The sequence below is a fragment of the Pseudophryne corroboree genome, chromosome 5 (genome assembly GCF_028390025.1).
Source record: "Pseudophryne corroboree isolate aPseCor3 chromosome 5, aPseCor3.hap2, whole genome shotgun sequence".
In the NCBI taxonomy this organism is placed as follows: domain Eukaryota; kingdom Metazoa; phylum Chordata; class Amphibia; order Anura; family Myobatrachidae; genus Pseudophryne; species Pseudophryne corroboree.
In genome coordinates, this window is record NC_086448.1 from 190,393,982 (window position 1) to 190,406,594 (window position 12,613).

At 46.0% G+C, this 12,613-nt stretch overlaps 1 protein-coding gene across 3 annotated transcripts in view; it reads left to right on the forward strand.

The window, feature by feature from the left end:
- The window catches only part of CPVL (carboxypeptidase vitellogenic like), a 392,151-nt gene that overhangs the window by 10,071 nt on the left and 369,467 nt on the right, over positions 1-12,613 (forward strand). For 2 of the 3 annotated variants that reach the window (XM_063921966.1, XM_063921969.1), the window contains exon 1: positions 9,087-9,118. The exons of the other annotated variant lie outside the window; for it this stretch is intronic. In XM_063921966.1, the coding sequence (XP_063778036.1) occupies positions 9,102-9,118 (17 nt within the window). In that variant the 5' untranslated portion in view covers positions 9,087-9,101. Of the gene's footprint in view, positions 1-9,086; positions 9,119-12,613 lie in introns of those variants that run through there. 3 annotated transcript variants of the gene reach the window in all.

The window sequence follows — 12,613 nt, forward strand, 5'->3', positions numbered from 1 at the left end:
GCTAGCTCATTTCTGTGGCAGGCTTGCCACAGACAAAATCAGAAAAAGCCCATTCCACAAGGAAGTGGGCTCATCTTGGGCGACTGCCTGAGGGGTCTCGGCTTTACAACTTTGCTGAGCATTTACTTGGTCAGGGGCAAACACGTTTGCTAAATTCTACAAATTTGATACCCTGGCTGAGGAGGACATGGAGTCTCTCATTCGGTGCTGCAGGGTCATCCGCACTCTCCCGCCCGTTTGGGAGCTTTGGTATAATCCCCATGGTCCTGACGGAGTCCCCAGCATCCACTTAGGACGTTAGAGAAAATAAGAATTTACTTACCGATAATTCTATTTCTCGTAGTCCGTAGTGGATGCTGGGCGCCCATCCCAAGTGCGGATTGTCTGCAATACTTGTACATAGTTATGGTTACAAAAAAATCGGGTTGTTATTGTTGTGAGCCGTCTGTTCAGAGGCTCCTACGTTTTGTCATACTGTTAACTGGGTTCAGATCACAAGTTGTACGGTGTGATTGGTGTGGCTGGTATGAGTCTTACCCGGGATTCAAGATCCTTCCTTATTGTGTACGCTCGTCCGGGCACAGTATCCTAACTGAGGCTTGGAGGAGGGTCATAGGGGGAGGAGCCAGTGCACACCACCTGATCCTAAAGCTTTATTTTTGTGCCCTGTCTCCTGCGGAGCCGCTAATCCCCATGGTCCTGACGGAGTCCCCAGCATCCACTACGGACTACGAGAAATAGAATTATCGGTAAGTAAATTCTTATTATATATATACACACACACTATATTTTTATTGTTATATACATAACTATGGGCCTAATTCAGACCTGATCGCTAGCAGGCGATTTTTGCACTGCTGCGATCAGGTAGTCGCCGCCTACAGGGGAGGGGGTAATCGCTGTGCAGGGGTGTGATCGCATCTACAGAGAGCTGCACAAACAAAAGTTTGTGCAGTCTCTGCACAGCCCAGGACTTACTCTTCCAGTACGATGATCGAGACCGGAGCGGACGTCAGAAACCTTCCCTTCAAATGCCAGGTCCCGCCTGCGTTTTTACGGACACTCCTCTAAAATGGTCAATTGCCACCCACAAACGTCCTCTTCCTCTCAATCACCTTGCGATCACCCGTGCGATCGCTTTGTTCGTACCATCCCGTCGCTGCGGACCGACGCGCCTACACATTGCGGTGCAGTTCAGTCCCGATTTACAAGATATTTTGTGTGTGGCCCTCGACTATTCACTGGAAGTGTTAAGCGGCCAGCCAGCTGAAATAATTGCCCACCCCTGCCTTAGCCCCACATGGACGCAATGAAAAACTGACATGGAGCACATGTTTATAATCTTGCACACCTTGCTACTCAGGAAATATTCCTTTGTCTTTTGCTTCTGCTGTTGTCATAAATTCTTCTGAGCATACACAGGGCGGTGGATGACATGTTATACATTGTTTTCATTATGAAAATATCATTAGATACTACAAATAATTTGGTGTTTTTATCAGAAGTTATCATCAAGGCAGTTGAACATTTAAATCGACACCCAAAAAAATATATATTCCGGGGGGTAAATTTACTAAGATGGGAGTTCTATTTGAGATGGGATGTTGCCCATAGCAACCAATCAGATTCCAGGTATTGTCTTCTAGAAGGTGCTAGATAAATGAGAAGTAGAATCTGATTGGTTGCTATGGGCAACATCCCATCTTAAATAGAACTCCCATCTTAGTAAATTTACACCCCGGTGTTTTAATACACAGTTACTTTTAACACACGTTTTCTCATTCAACACATTTGGAAACTGTACATGTTTGTTTCCTCTTATGATTTATCTGTCACTGTGTATCACTTGTTTATTGTTATGTTTACATTCCAGCGCATTGATGGGACGCGCCGGGCGGTTTGTTGTATGGTTGCCTGGCAACGGTGATGTCATATTCTGCTGCCGGATGTCTGTGCCGCTGGAGGCTTCCCGCCCACCGCGCCCTCTCAGCGTACCTGGCGTGTGTAAAGTATTTAAGTTTTTACCACACTCTGCTTCACCACTTGTCATACTTGCCTACCTGACCCTCTCCATGAGGGAGAAAATGCTCTGTTCCTGGACTTTCCTGGTAATGTAAGATTGCCATCATCAGATTTCACCACAGGTGATGGCAATCATACATTACCAGGAAAGTCCAGGAACAGAGCATTTTCTCCCTCATGGAGAGGGTCAGGTAGGCAAGTATGCCACTTGTCCTTGACAAAAACACCCTGCGCGGTGTTGAAACACTGGACTCAGATGTTGGTTTTTCACCTATAAACACCATTTGATTCTTGAAGACTGTGGAGTGCCGCCTGTATTTGTTTCACGTGAGCATTGAATTGCCTCTCACCACAACAAGTCGTTCATACTTTACATGCATTGAAAGAGGGCACCCCGGCTATATTGGTTTTACACGAGTGCCAATTGCACCGCACGTATATATATATATATATATATATATATATATATATATATACACAGATAAATATATATATGTACGGATATACAGATATATATGTACAGATGTGTCCTCATACATCTTGCCTCTATACGCATACCTCCCAACTATCCCAATTTTCGCGTGACAGTTACGTTTTTTGGGCACTGTCCCCATCAGTGCTGAAAATGTGAGGCGTGGCTTGCGATCACGACATTCCCACAAAGCCATTCCCCACTTTACCGATTACTAGAGCGCAGTGTCGGACTAGGGCATGAAGGGCCCACCGGGGTAATGCAGTTATAATGGCCCATACTTAAGGGTGTGGCCAGCCTACAAAGGGGGTGTGGCCAGCCTCCACAGAGGCTTGAAATACACAACAGTTTAGTGCAGTGTATTGCAACATATCTACCATGTATAATACAAGTGCACAGTCTTTAACCTGATGCCTAGAGGAAGGAGTGGGCCCTCAGGCAGTAGGGCCTACCGGTGGTTTCCCTGGTACCCCTGTGGGCCAGTCCGACCCTGCTAGAGCTGCGCATGCCTAGTGGTAGCAGCTTCTTCTACCAAGTTTGCAGTGTATGTAGATCTGATTGCTCAATCAGTGCACTGGACTATAGACTAGCTGTCTGCCAGGAAGTAGAGACAGGAGCCTTACCATGAGGTGGGAGAATGTGTGCTTAGATAGTGCAGTACTGGTTCTAGCATGTTTGTGTATATATTTATTATGGGATGTTTAACCTTTTACGAGCCACCTATGTTATTTATATTAGTTAAATATGTTTAATACAGCCTATACTATACAACAGGATCTCAAACTCGGTCCTCAGGGCCCCACACAGTGCATGTTTTGCAGGTAACCCAGCAGGTGCACAGGTGTATTAATTATTCACTGACACATTGTAAAAGGTCCACAGGTGGAGCTAATTATTTAACTTGCGATTCTGTGAGGAGACCTGCAAAACATGCACTGTGTGTGGTCCTGAGGAACGAGTTTGAGAACCTATGCTATAGACCACAGGTTCTCAAACTCGGTCCTCAGGACCCCACACAGTGCATGTTTTGCAGATCTCCTCACAGAATCACAAGTGAAATAATTAGCTCCACCTGTGGACCTTTTAAAATGTGTCAGTGAGTAATTTATACACCTGTGCAGCTGCTGGGTTACCTGCAAAACATGCACTGTGTGGGGTCCTGAGGACCGAGTTTGAGAACCTATGCTATAGACCCAGTGGCGGAACTACTGCCAATGCAAGCGGTGCCTTGCACTGGGGCCCGCCACTGTCAAGGGGCCCAAAGCCAGCGCGACATGTAATAAGTCAAACGGACTCATTACATGCCACTCTGTGCTACGGGCCACCGCCGCAAGCCGAGGAGAGGAGCAGCAGGGACGCAGTGGTCACGGGGGGATGGGGGGAAGGAGGAGGAGGGAGGTGGAGGAGGAGGGAGCCGCAGCAGCGCAGTGTAATTGGTGGAGGCGCTGCTGCAGCTGTCCCTCTCCTTCCACATAGGTTGTCCTCCGCCGCTGTGAACGCTGGGATGCGCTTCCCTCATCACAGCGGCAGCAGGCAGCCTATGTGAAAGGAGAGGGACAGCTGCAGTGGCACCTACACTAATTACATTGCGCTGCTGCAGCTCCCTCCTCCCCCTCCCTCCTTCTTCCTCTCCCCTGCCCGGGATCTGCGGCTGACTGACACAGAGGATACTTACTGCCAGCGGAGACAGTAAGTATAATCTATTCTTTCTTTCTATCTATCTATCTATCTATTCTGTCTGTCTGCCTTAATGTGTAAAAAGGGGACGCTGTCTGCCATAATGTGTAAAAAAGGGGACGCTGTCTGCCGTAATGTGTAAAAAGGGGACGCAGTCTGTCATTATGTGTAAAAAGGGGACGCTGTCTGCTGTAATGTGTAAAAAAGGGGACGGTGTCTGCTGTAATTTGTAAAAACGGGACGCTGTCTGCTGTAATGTGTAAAAGGTGGACTCTGTCTGCCATAATGTGTAAAAAGGGGACTCTGTCTGCCGTAATGTGTAAAAAGGGGACGCTGTCTGCCGTAATGTGTAAAAAGGGGAATCTGTCTGCCGTAATGTGTAAAAGGGGCTCTACCTGGTGTAGTGATGCTACTGTGCAGTGTAATTTGAATAATGGAGACTACTGTGCACCGTTATATGACTTGGTATTATTTTGTGGCCACACCCCTTCCCCATGAAGCCACGCCCCTATGTTTTTTGCGTGCGCCTAAGGCGCGCACTGCTCCTATTTTACATAGAGGGGGGGCTCCGATGCCATTTCTTGCACACAGCGCTAAAATGTCTAGTTACGGCACTGTTGCTAGGTATCCATTTACCTAGCCCTGAGCAGGTCCCCTTCACCAGATCCTCTCCAGGGGTGAGGGGGTGGACTTGGATGGGATGAGGGGGGGCCCAAAGCAGTTTATCGCACCTGGGCCCACCGCTCGCTAGTTCCGCCACTGTATAGACCATCTATAGTGTAACTATTAATACTGTATTGCATACACTATCTGGTGCTTAAAAAGACTAATGGGCACATATATGTTCCAGGGTTGGAACTAGTTTCTTCTACCGCTCCCCTTAACTCCCGCACTTGCTCCAATGTTCTGTAGTGAGAAACAATGGATTGCAATTGGAAACACCCCTCCAGAAATCCTGCGTTTGCCCCTCAGCCGCACCACCGAAGCTGTAATTGAAAAAGAGGTGACATGAGTTTCACTCTGATAAGCAGTGATATGAAATAATTTCTATTGTCACTTTTGTTACATAGACCACTAAGTGTCTGCCTGTATTAATTCTATGTTTGTATCATACTGTAGGCGGGTGCATGTTCTCTCTGCACCCTAAGCAAAGCTTCATTCTTGTGCCCCCTAACCTGAAAACTCCTCCCCTCCCACCTACCGTAGGGGAGATGCAGGTGGCCACTAGGTGGGCTGGGGTGAATTGCATCATTGTACATAATGGGGGTAATTCTGAGTTGATCGCAGATATAACATGTGCAGGGAGAGTTAGATTTGGGTGGGGTGTGTTCAATCTGCAATCTAAATTGCAGTGTAAAGATAAAGCAGCCAGTATTTACCCTGCACAGAAACAAAATAACCCACCCAAATTTAACTCTCTCTGCACATGTTATATCTGCCTCTCCTGCAGTGCACATGGTTTTGCCTAACTGCTAACGAAGTTCCTGCTGCGATCAACTCAGAATTACCCCCATATAGAGAAAGGGGACAACACTCAAAGACTAAATTTAGACACTTAATTTTGTGACTTTGCTCACAAAGGGGGTAATTCCAAGTTGATCGCAGCAGGAAATATTTTAGCAGTTGGGCAAAACCATGTGCACTGCAGGGGAGCAGGGGCAAACGCAGGATTTAGTCAGGGGGGTTTCCGTAGGGGTGTGTGTGGTTATGTATATATATTATATACCTATATATATATATATACAGTGCCGTAACTAGGCATTTTAGCGCTGTGTGCAAGAAACGATAGTGGCGCCCCCCCCCCCTCCCAATGTAAGATATGGGCAGTGCGCGCCGTAGGCGCGCCAAAAAATTATAGGGGCGTGGCTTAATGGGGAAGGGGCATGGCCAAAAAATAATAGCAATTCATACTACGGTGCACAGTAGTCTACATTATTCAAATTACGCTGCACAGTAGCGCCCCTTTTATACATTACAATAGACAGCGTCCCCCTTTTTACACATTACAGCAGCCAGTCCCCCTTTTTACACATTGCGGCAGCTAGTCCCCCTTTTTACACATTGCGGCAGCCAGGCCCCCTTTTTACACATTGCGGCAGCCAGGACCCCTTTTTACACATTACAGCAACCAGTCCCCCTTTTTACACATTGCGGCAGCTAGTCCCCCTTTTTACACATTGCGGCAGCCAGGCCCCCTTTTTACACATTGCGGCATCCAGGCCCCCTTTTTACACATTACGGCAGCCAGTCCCCCTTTTTACACATTGCGGCAGCTAGTCCCCCTTTTTACACATTGCGGCAGCCAGGCCCCCTTTTTACACATTACGGCAGCCAGTCCACCTTTTTACACATTGCGGCAGCCAGTCCCCTTTTTTACACATTGCGGCAGACGGGACCCCATTTTACACATTGCGGCATCCAGGCCCCCTTTTTACACATTACGGCAGCCAGTCCCCATTTTTACACATTGCGGCAGCCAGTCCCCCTTTTTACACATTGCGGCATCCAGTCCCCCTTTTTACACATTGCGGCAGCCAGTCCCCATTTTTACACATTGCGGCATCCAGGACCCCTTTTTACACATTGCGGCAGACGGGACCCCATTTTACACATTGCGGCAGCCGGGACCCCATTTTACACATTGCGGCAGCCGGGACCCCTTTTTACACATTGCGGCAGCCGGGACCCCATTTTACACATTGCGGCAGCCGGGACCCCATTTTACACATTGCGGCAGACGAGACCCCATTTTACACATTGCGGCAGCCGGGACCCCATTTTACACATTGCGGCAGACGAGACCCCATTTTACACATTGCGGCAGACGAGACCCCATTTTACACATTGCGGCAGACGGTGTCCCAGAGAGAGAGAGAGAGGAAGAGAGAGAGAGAGAGAGAGAGAGAGAGAGGGGGGGGGGGGGATATACTTACCTTCTCCCCGCTGGCAGGCTCCTCGTGCAGCTTCCTCTCGGTGCAGGCTGTGTGAGGTGAGAAGGAGGAGGAGGGAGGGGGAGCAGGGAGCAGCAGCAGCGCTATTTGATTGGTAGTAAGCGCCGCTGCAGCATCCCCCTCTCCTCCTGTATTGGTTGCCTGGAGCTGCTGTGGATGCTGGGGAACCGCATCCCAGCATCCTTAGCAGCGCCGGGCAGCCAATACAGGAGGAGAGGGGGATGCTGCAGCGGCGCTTACTACCAATCAAATAGCGCTGCTGCTGCTCCCTGCTCCCCCTCCCTCCTCCTCCTTCTCTCCGCTGCGCTGGTCTCTTCCCCTCCACAGCGCGGCGGCGCACACAGAGGCGGCATGTAATGAGTCAATTTGACTCATTACATGCCGCTGGCCATTGCGCCCTCAGGGCAACTGCGCTGTGTGCCAAGCCCCCTTGGCACACACGTAGTTACGGCCCTGTATATATATATATATATATATACACACACACACACACACACACACACACACACACACACACACACGTATATAGTGAAAAAAGAAAACAGCCGCACACACATAATGTCCTCTCCAGAGAGTGCTCAACACATAATGTCAATTTTTATAGGTAAAAGAATACGCACATCCAATTTTTATGCAAAAAACCCCCCATAAAGTGCAGTTTCAGCCAAAAGAGATCGCAGCTGTGGGCATATTCATCTAATCAAGCAAGTACTTCGTCATAATATACTCCTTAAATGCAGCCTCATGATCCACTGTACATCAGCCTCCATAAACATATATAAAAACATAAACATATGTATATACATGTATAGCACTCACATTCGTATATTCATAACACACATGCATACATACACACACAAGCACACACACACATACTAACATACATACATACATAACTACAAATACATACATATACAAAAACCTCACATACAGTATACATACTGTATATTTTATGCGTACCACAAGCCTTGGAACTGGGAGGCGGGAGCAGCCTGTCATGACTGTGAGGACGGAGGGAGCTGCTGTGGCTGAGCATGCGCAGCCAGCAGCTCCCTCCGGACATTCTTTATGCAGAAAGCTACACATAGCTAGCTCTCTGCTGCCTGCTCTAGCAGTTCCGCGGTCGCGATCGCGATCGCGGCTTTTAGAGACGGATACACTGCTGTCTCTGTCTCAACAATAAAACAATTTGGCTCATTAAGGGGGGTTTCCAGGTACTCGGAAACCCCCCCTGCGTGCGCCACTGGGGAGGCAGATATAACATTTGCAGAAAGAGTTAGATTTGGGTGGGTTATTTTATTTCTGTGCAGGGTAAATACTGGCTGCTTTATTTTTACACTGCAAATTAGATTGCAGATTGAACACACCACTGTCTAGCGTTTAAACATGGGGTGGCTAGTATTAGAGCCATCCTGATCGATCAAGTCCCTAAATCACTAAGAGGGGGTGATAGGGACCGTACCCTCTTACAACGGGAATCCAGGTGGATCCATAAGTTGGGTACATTATCCCCCCGTGGCTTGAATGAAAACCTCGGTTTACAATGCTTTTTATGATATGCTTGTTTATTCAATCTGATTAATACAGGTATGAGTTATCCAGTGCTTAGTGTTCTCAGCTAGCGTTAGTTGTTTTTCAATTAACTTTGCTTTAATGATCGATTCATGTATAACAATCTATTAGCCCTATAGGCTCTGATCTGTCTACTTTGTGCAATGAGATGCAAAATGTTATTTGTTTTGATGTATCACGTTTTGTTTGTTTCTTTTCCTGTCACTTTGTTTTGCAGGTTGCTTAGTTACTGCCCTGCGACGTGGCGCCGTATGACATCACGGGCCGGCAGCGTGAGACCCGTGGTACAGCCTGCAATGACGAATGAGCGAGGCCTGTGAGTTGCTAAGGTGACGGACTCCAGGCGCCGCTTGATGACGTCACTGAGGGGCGACGAGGGAGCGCTGCTGAGCGTCCGGACGAACAGGATGGCGCCATGGAGCAGGTGAGTCACATTAGGGCTTTTTGATTGTTTGTCATTTGGTTATGTATTTATGTCTCACTTGTGGTTCAGCTAGGGTTGTTTGAGGCCCTGAGGAAGGGGTATAGCCCCGAAACATGTCGGTTCAATAAAGCTGACCTTTTTTCATACTGCCTAAGAAGTCTGCTGAGTGCCGCCTTTATTCTGCTGTCTATATATATATATATATATATATATAAATAAATCCACAAAAGCAGCCGCTTCTCACTTACAATTAAACAGAACGCTAGTGCACGGTTGGTATAATCATGTAGAAAAAATCCAAGAATAACCACAAAAGCGATCAAACCCAGAAGAACCAGCACACAGCTTAGATGCAAAAAGAAGTTTTACTTGTCCAAAAAATTCATTAAAAGAGGCAACAAGCATATAGCACACATGATGGTAGCAGCATGAATATATCAATGAGTACTTATCATTCCATTCCGACAGCTGTTTCGATTATCTTCTTCATGGGAATAGATAAAGTGACATGGTGCTGTACACTGCCAACCGCAGTGTCTATTTCCAAAGTGACATGTGCCTTGAGTGCTTGGCCCATGAGTGCCTTATATAGTGTGTGGAGTACTTACCTGTGAGCTGTCTCACCTGTTCCCCGTCACATGTGGAAGTCAGTTACGTCACCTCCAAGCAGCACGGCGAGCCGTGAACCGGAAGTGACGTACAGGGGAAGGTTTTGTCCGCTACACATCGTCTGCAGCCACACGATGGAGCCGGACCCTATCCTTCCTGCACGGAGAAACACGTCTCCGTAACTGTGTCCCAGTGCTGTGGGTCGCCCTCGGGCTGCGCGTCACCACTAACGCGTCACCCGTGGCAACCAGCAGGCTGCGCTCAAGACAGTCCGGGCAAATGAACACACCCGGAACTGAAGAGCCACCTAGCCTGTTTCCGGGGACAAGGGGAGAGGCGCACAGGCATCGAATAACAACAAATACTATACAGTACAAAATGACATAAAACAAATAATATAAAAAGATGAATCATATGATTAATGCACAAATATAGTATGATAATAAAGCATGTATATGGCCAGTAATGAGTTATTTGACAATAAGTTGATATGGATTAATGTATGTCACTGGCTACATTACTAATTACTATGCGTTAATTATATCCTATAGATCGTGCTTTATAAGAAAGCCAAAACATGCAGGCCTTTTAGTAAGTAGGTATATGAATCATCAACTGAAATATACATATAAATACAAAAAATTTTTTTTAAAAGAACAAATAATAACTAGATTAGACAATGGATCCGGATGCAAAGTCATCAGGCCCACATGTGCTCAGATACAAAAAATGAAAAAATATAAAAAAGGAAACAAAAGAAAAAAAAGAAAAAGAGAAAAAAGAAAAAATGAATTATTTATAAAAAAGGTACCAACGAAAATTCCTCATTAAGTCCCAATGGTGAAAGGGAAAACAGCCGTCGGATCCAGCGGCATTCCTGTTGTAGTAGCAGCTTGTGACGGTCACCACCCCTCTTCAATGGTGGTATATGGTCGATGGGCATAAATAATAGATCTTTAATATGATGACCTTGATGAACAAAGTGTTTAGCAACTGGCGGAGTAGAGTTCTCAATTTTAATGAACGCTTTCTTAATCGATGACCGATGCAGGGCCATTCGTTCTTTGAGCATTCTGATGGTCTTTCCGGCATACAGTTTCTTGCAGGGGCATTGGATCACGTAAACGACATATTTAGTCTCACATGTCATTCGATGTTTCAATCGAAAAATATCTCCCCTGGTTGGATGGACAAACGTGCTGCCTGTGTGCATATGCTTGCAATTAACACAGGAGCCACATTTGTGTGCTCCTGGTCTCAATTGTAGCCAGCCAGTGCCTTGTTGTGACATTGGTGCTATATCAGAGTAGGTGATCTGATCTTTGAGATTTGGACTACGTTTGTAGCTGAATAATGGTAAGCTGTCACAGAATTTTCCCATAGTTGGATCTGCCTGTAGAATGTGCCAATGCTTGGAGATCGCACGTCTCATGGCACCAGAGGCAACGGAATATGTGCTGGAAAAGACCAATCGTCCAATCTCTGGATCGTTATTCTTAGATCTTGATACATTTGAGCGTTCCATCTGGAGGCATCTCGTGATAGCCCCTTGTATCTCTGTCGAATCATAGCCCCTCTCAATAAATTTCTTGCCCATCTCGGTCAAAGCAGCTGGTATTGATAATTCATCAGAGGTTATTCGCATCACACGTAAAAGTTGAGAAAAAGGTAGTCCCTTCTTTAATGGCTGCGGATGGAAACTTGTAGCCAATAAGAGAGAATTTTTGTCTGTAGGCTTCCTATACACCTGAGTGGTGATAGACCCATTGTTTAATTTAATCGTAGCATCCAAAAAATTAATAGAAAAAAAGTCGTGAACACATGTGAGCCTGATAGACCCTGGAATTTGATTTAATCTGGTAATAAATTGTTGAAGCTTAGTCTCACCCCCAGTCCACAGCATGAACAGGTCGTCAATATATCGCACATAGAACAAAATATAAGATGAAAATTCCTGATCTGCCATGATATATTGTTGTTCATACTGAAACATAAACAAATTAGCATACGATGGGGCCACATTGGACCCCATCGCTGTGCCCTGTAATTGTAAGTAAAATGAATTTTCAAACAAAAAATAATTTTTATGTAAAATAAAGTCTAACAAAAGTAACAAAAATTCACTTGGTGGACCCTCATACTGTGGACTGGAGGCGATGGCCTTCCTAGTTGCCTCAATGCCCTCAAGATGATTAATACAAGTGTATAAACTGGTGACATCAAGTGTCACCAGTATACAATCATTGGGAACAGAACCAACCGCCTTTAATTTTGATAGAAAATCTGAAGTGTCTTTGATGAAATATGGCATTGATTGCACAACCGGCTGTAAAAAGAAGTCTACAAATTGGGATAATGTCTGGCACAAAGAGCCCCTGGAGGATATGATAGGTCTTCCAGGGGGTTTGTCCAGACATTTGTGGACTTTGGGCAAAACATAAATCAAAGGAATACGGGATTTTCCCCGTATTCCTTTGATTTATGTTTTGCCCAAAGTCCACAAATGTCTGGACAAACCCCCTGGAAGACCTATCATATCCTCCAGGGGCTCTTTGTGCCAGACATTATCCCAATTTGTAGACTTCTTTTTACAGCCGGTTGTGCAATCAATGCCATATTTCATCAAAGACACTTCAGATTTTCTATCAAAATTAAAGGCGGTTGGTTCTGTTCCCAATGATTGTATACTGGTGACACTTGATGTCACCAGTTTATACACTTGTATTAATCATCTTGAGGGCATTGAGGCAACTAGGAAGGCCATCGCCTCCAGTCCACAGTATGAGGGTCCACCAAGTGAATTTTTGTTACTTTTGTTAGACTTTATTTTACATAAAAATTATTTTTTGTTTGAAAATTCATTTTACTTACAATTACAGGGCACAG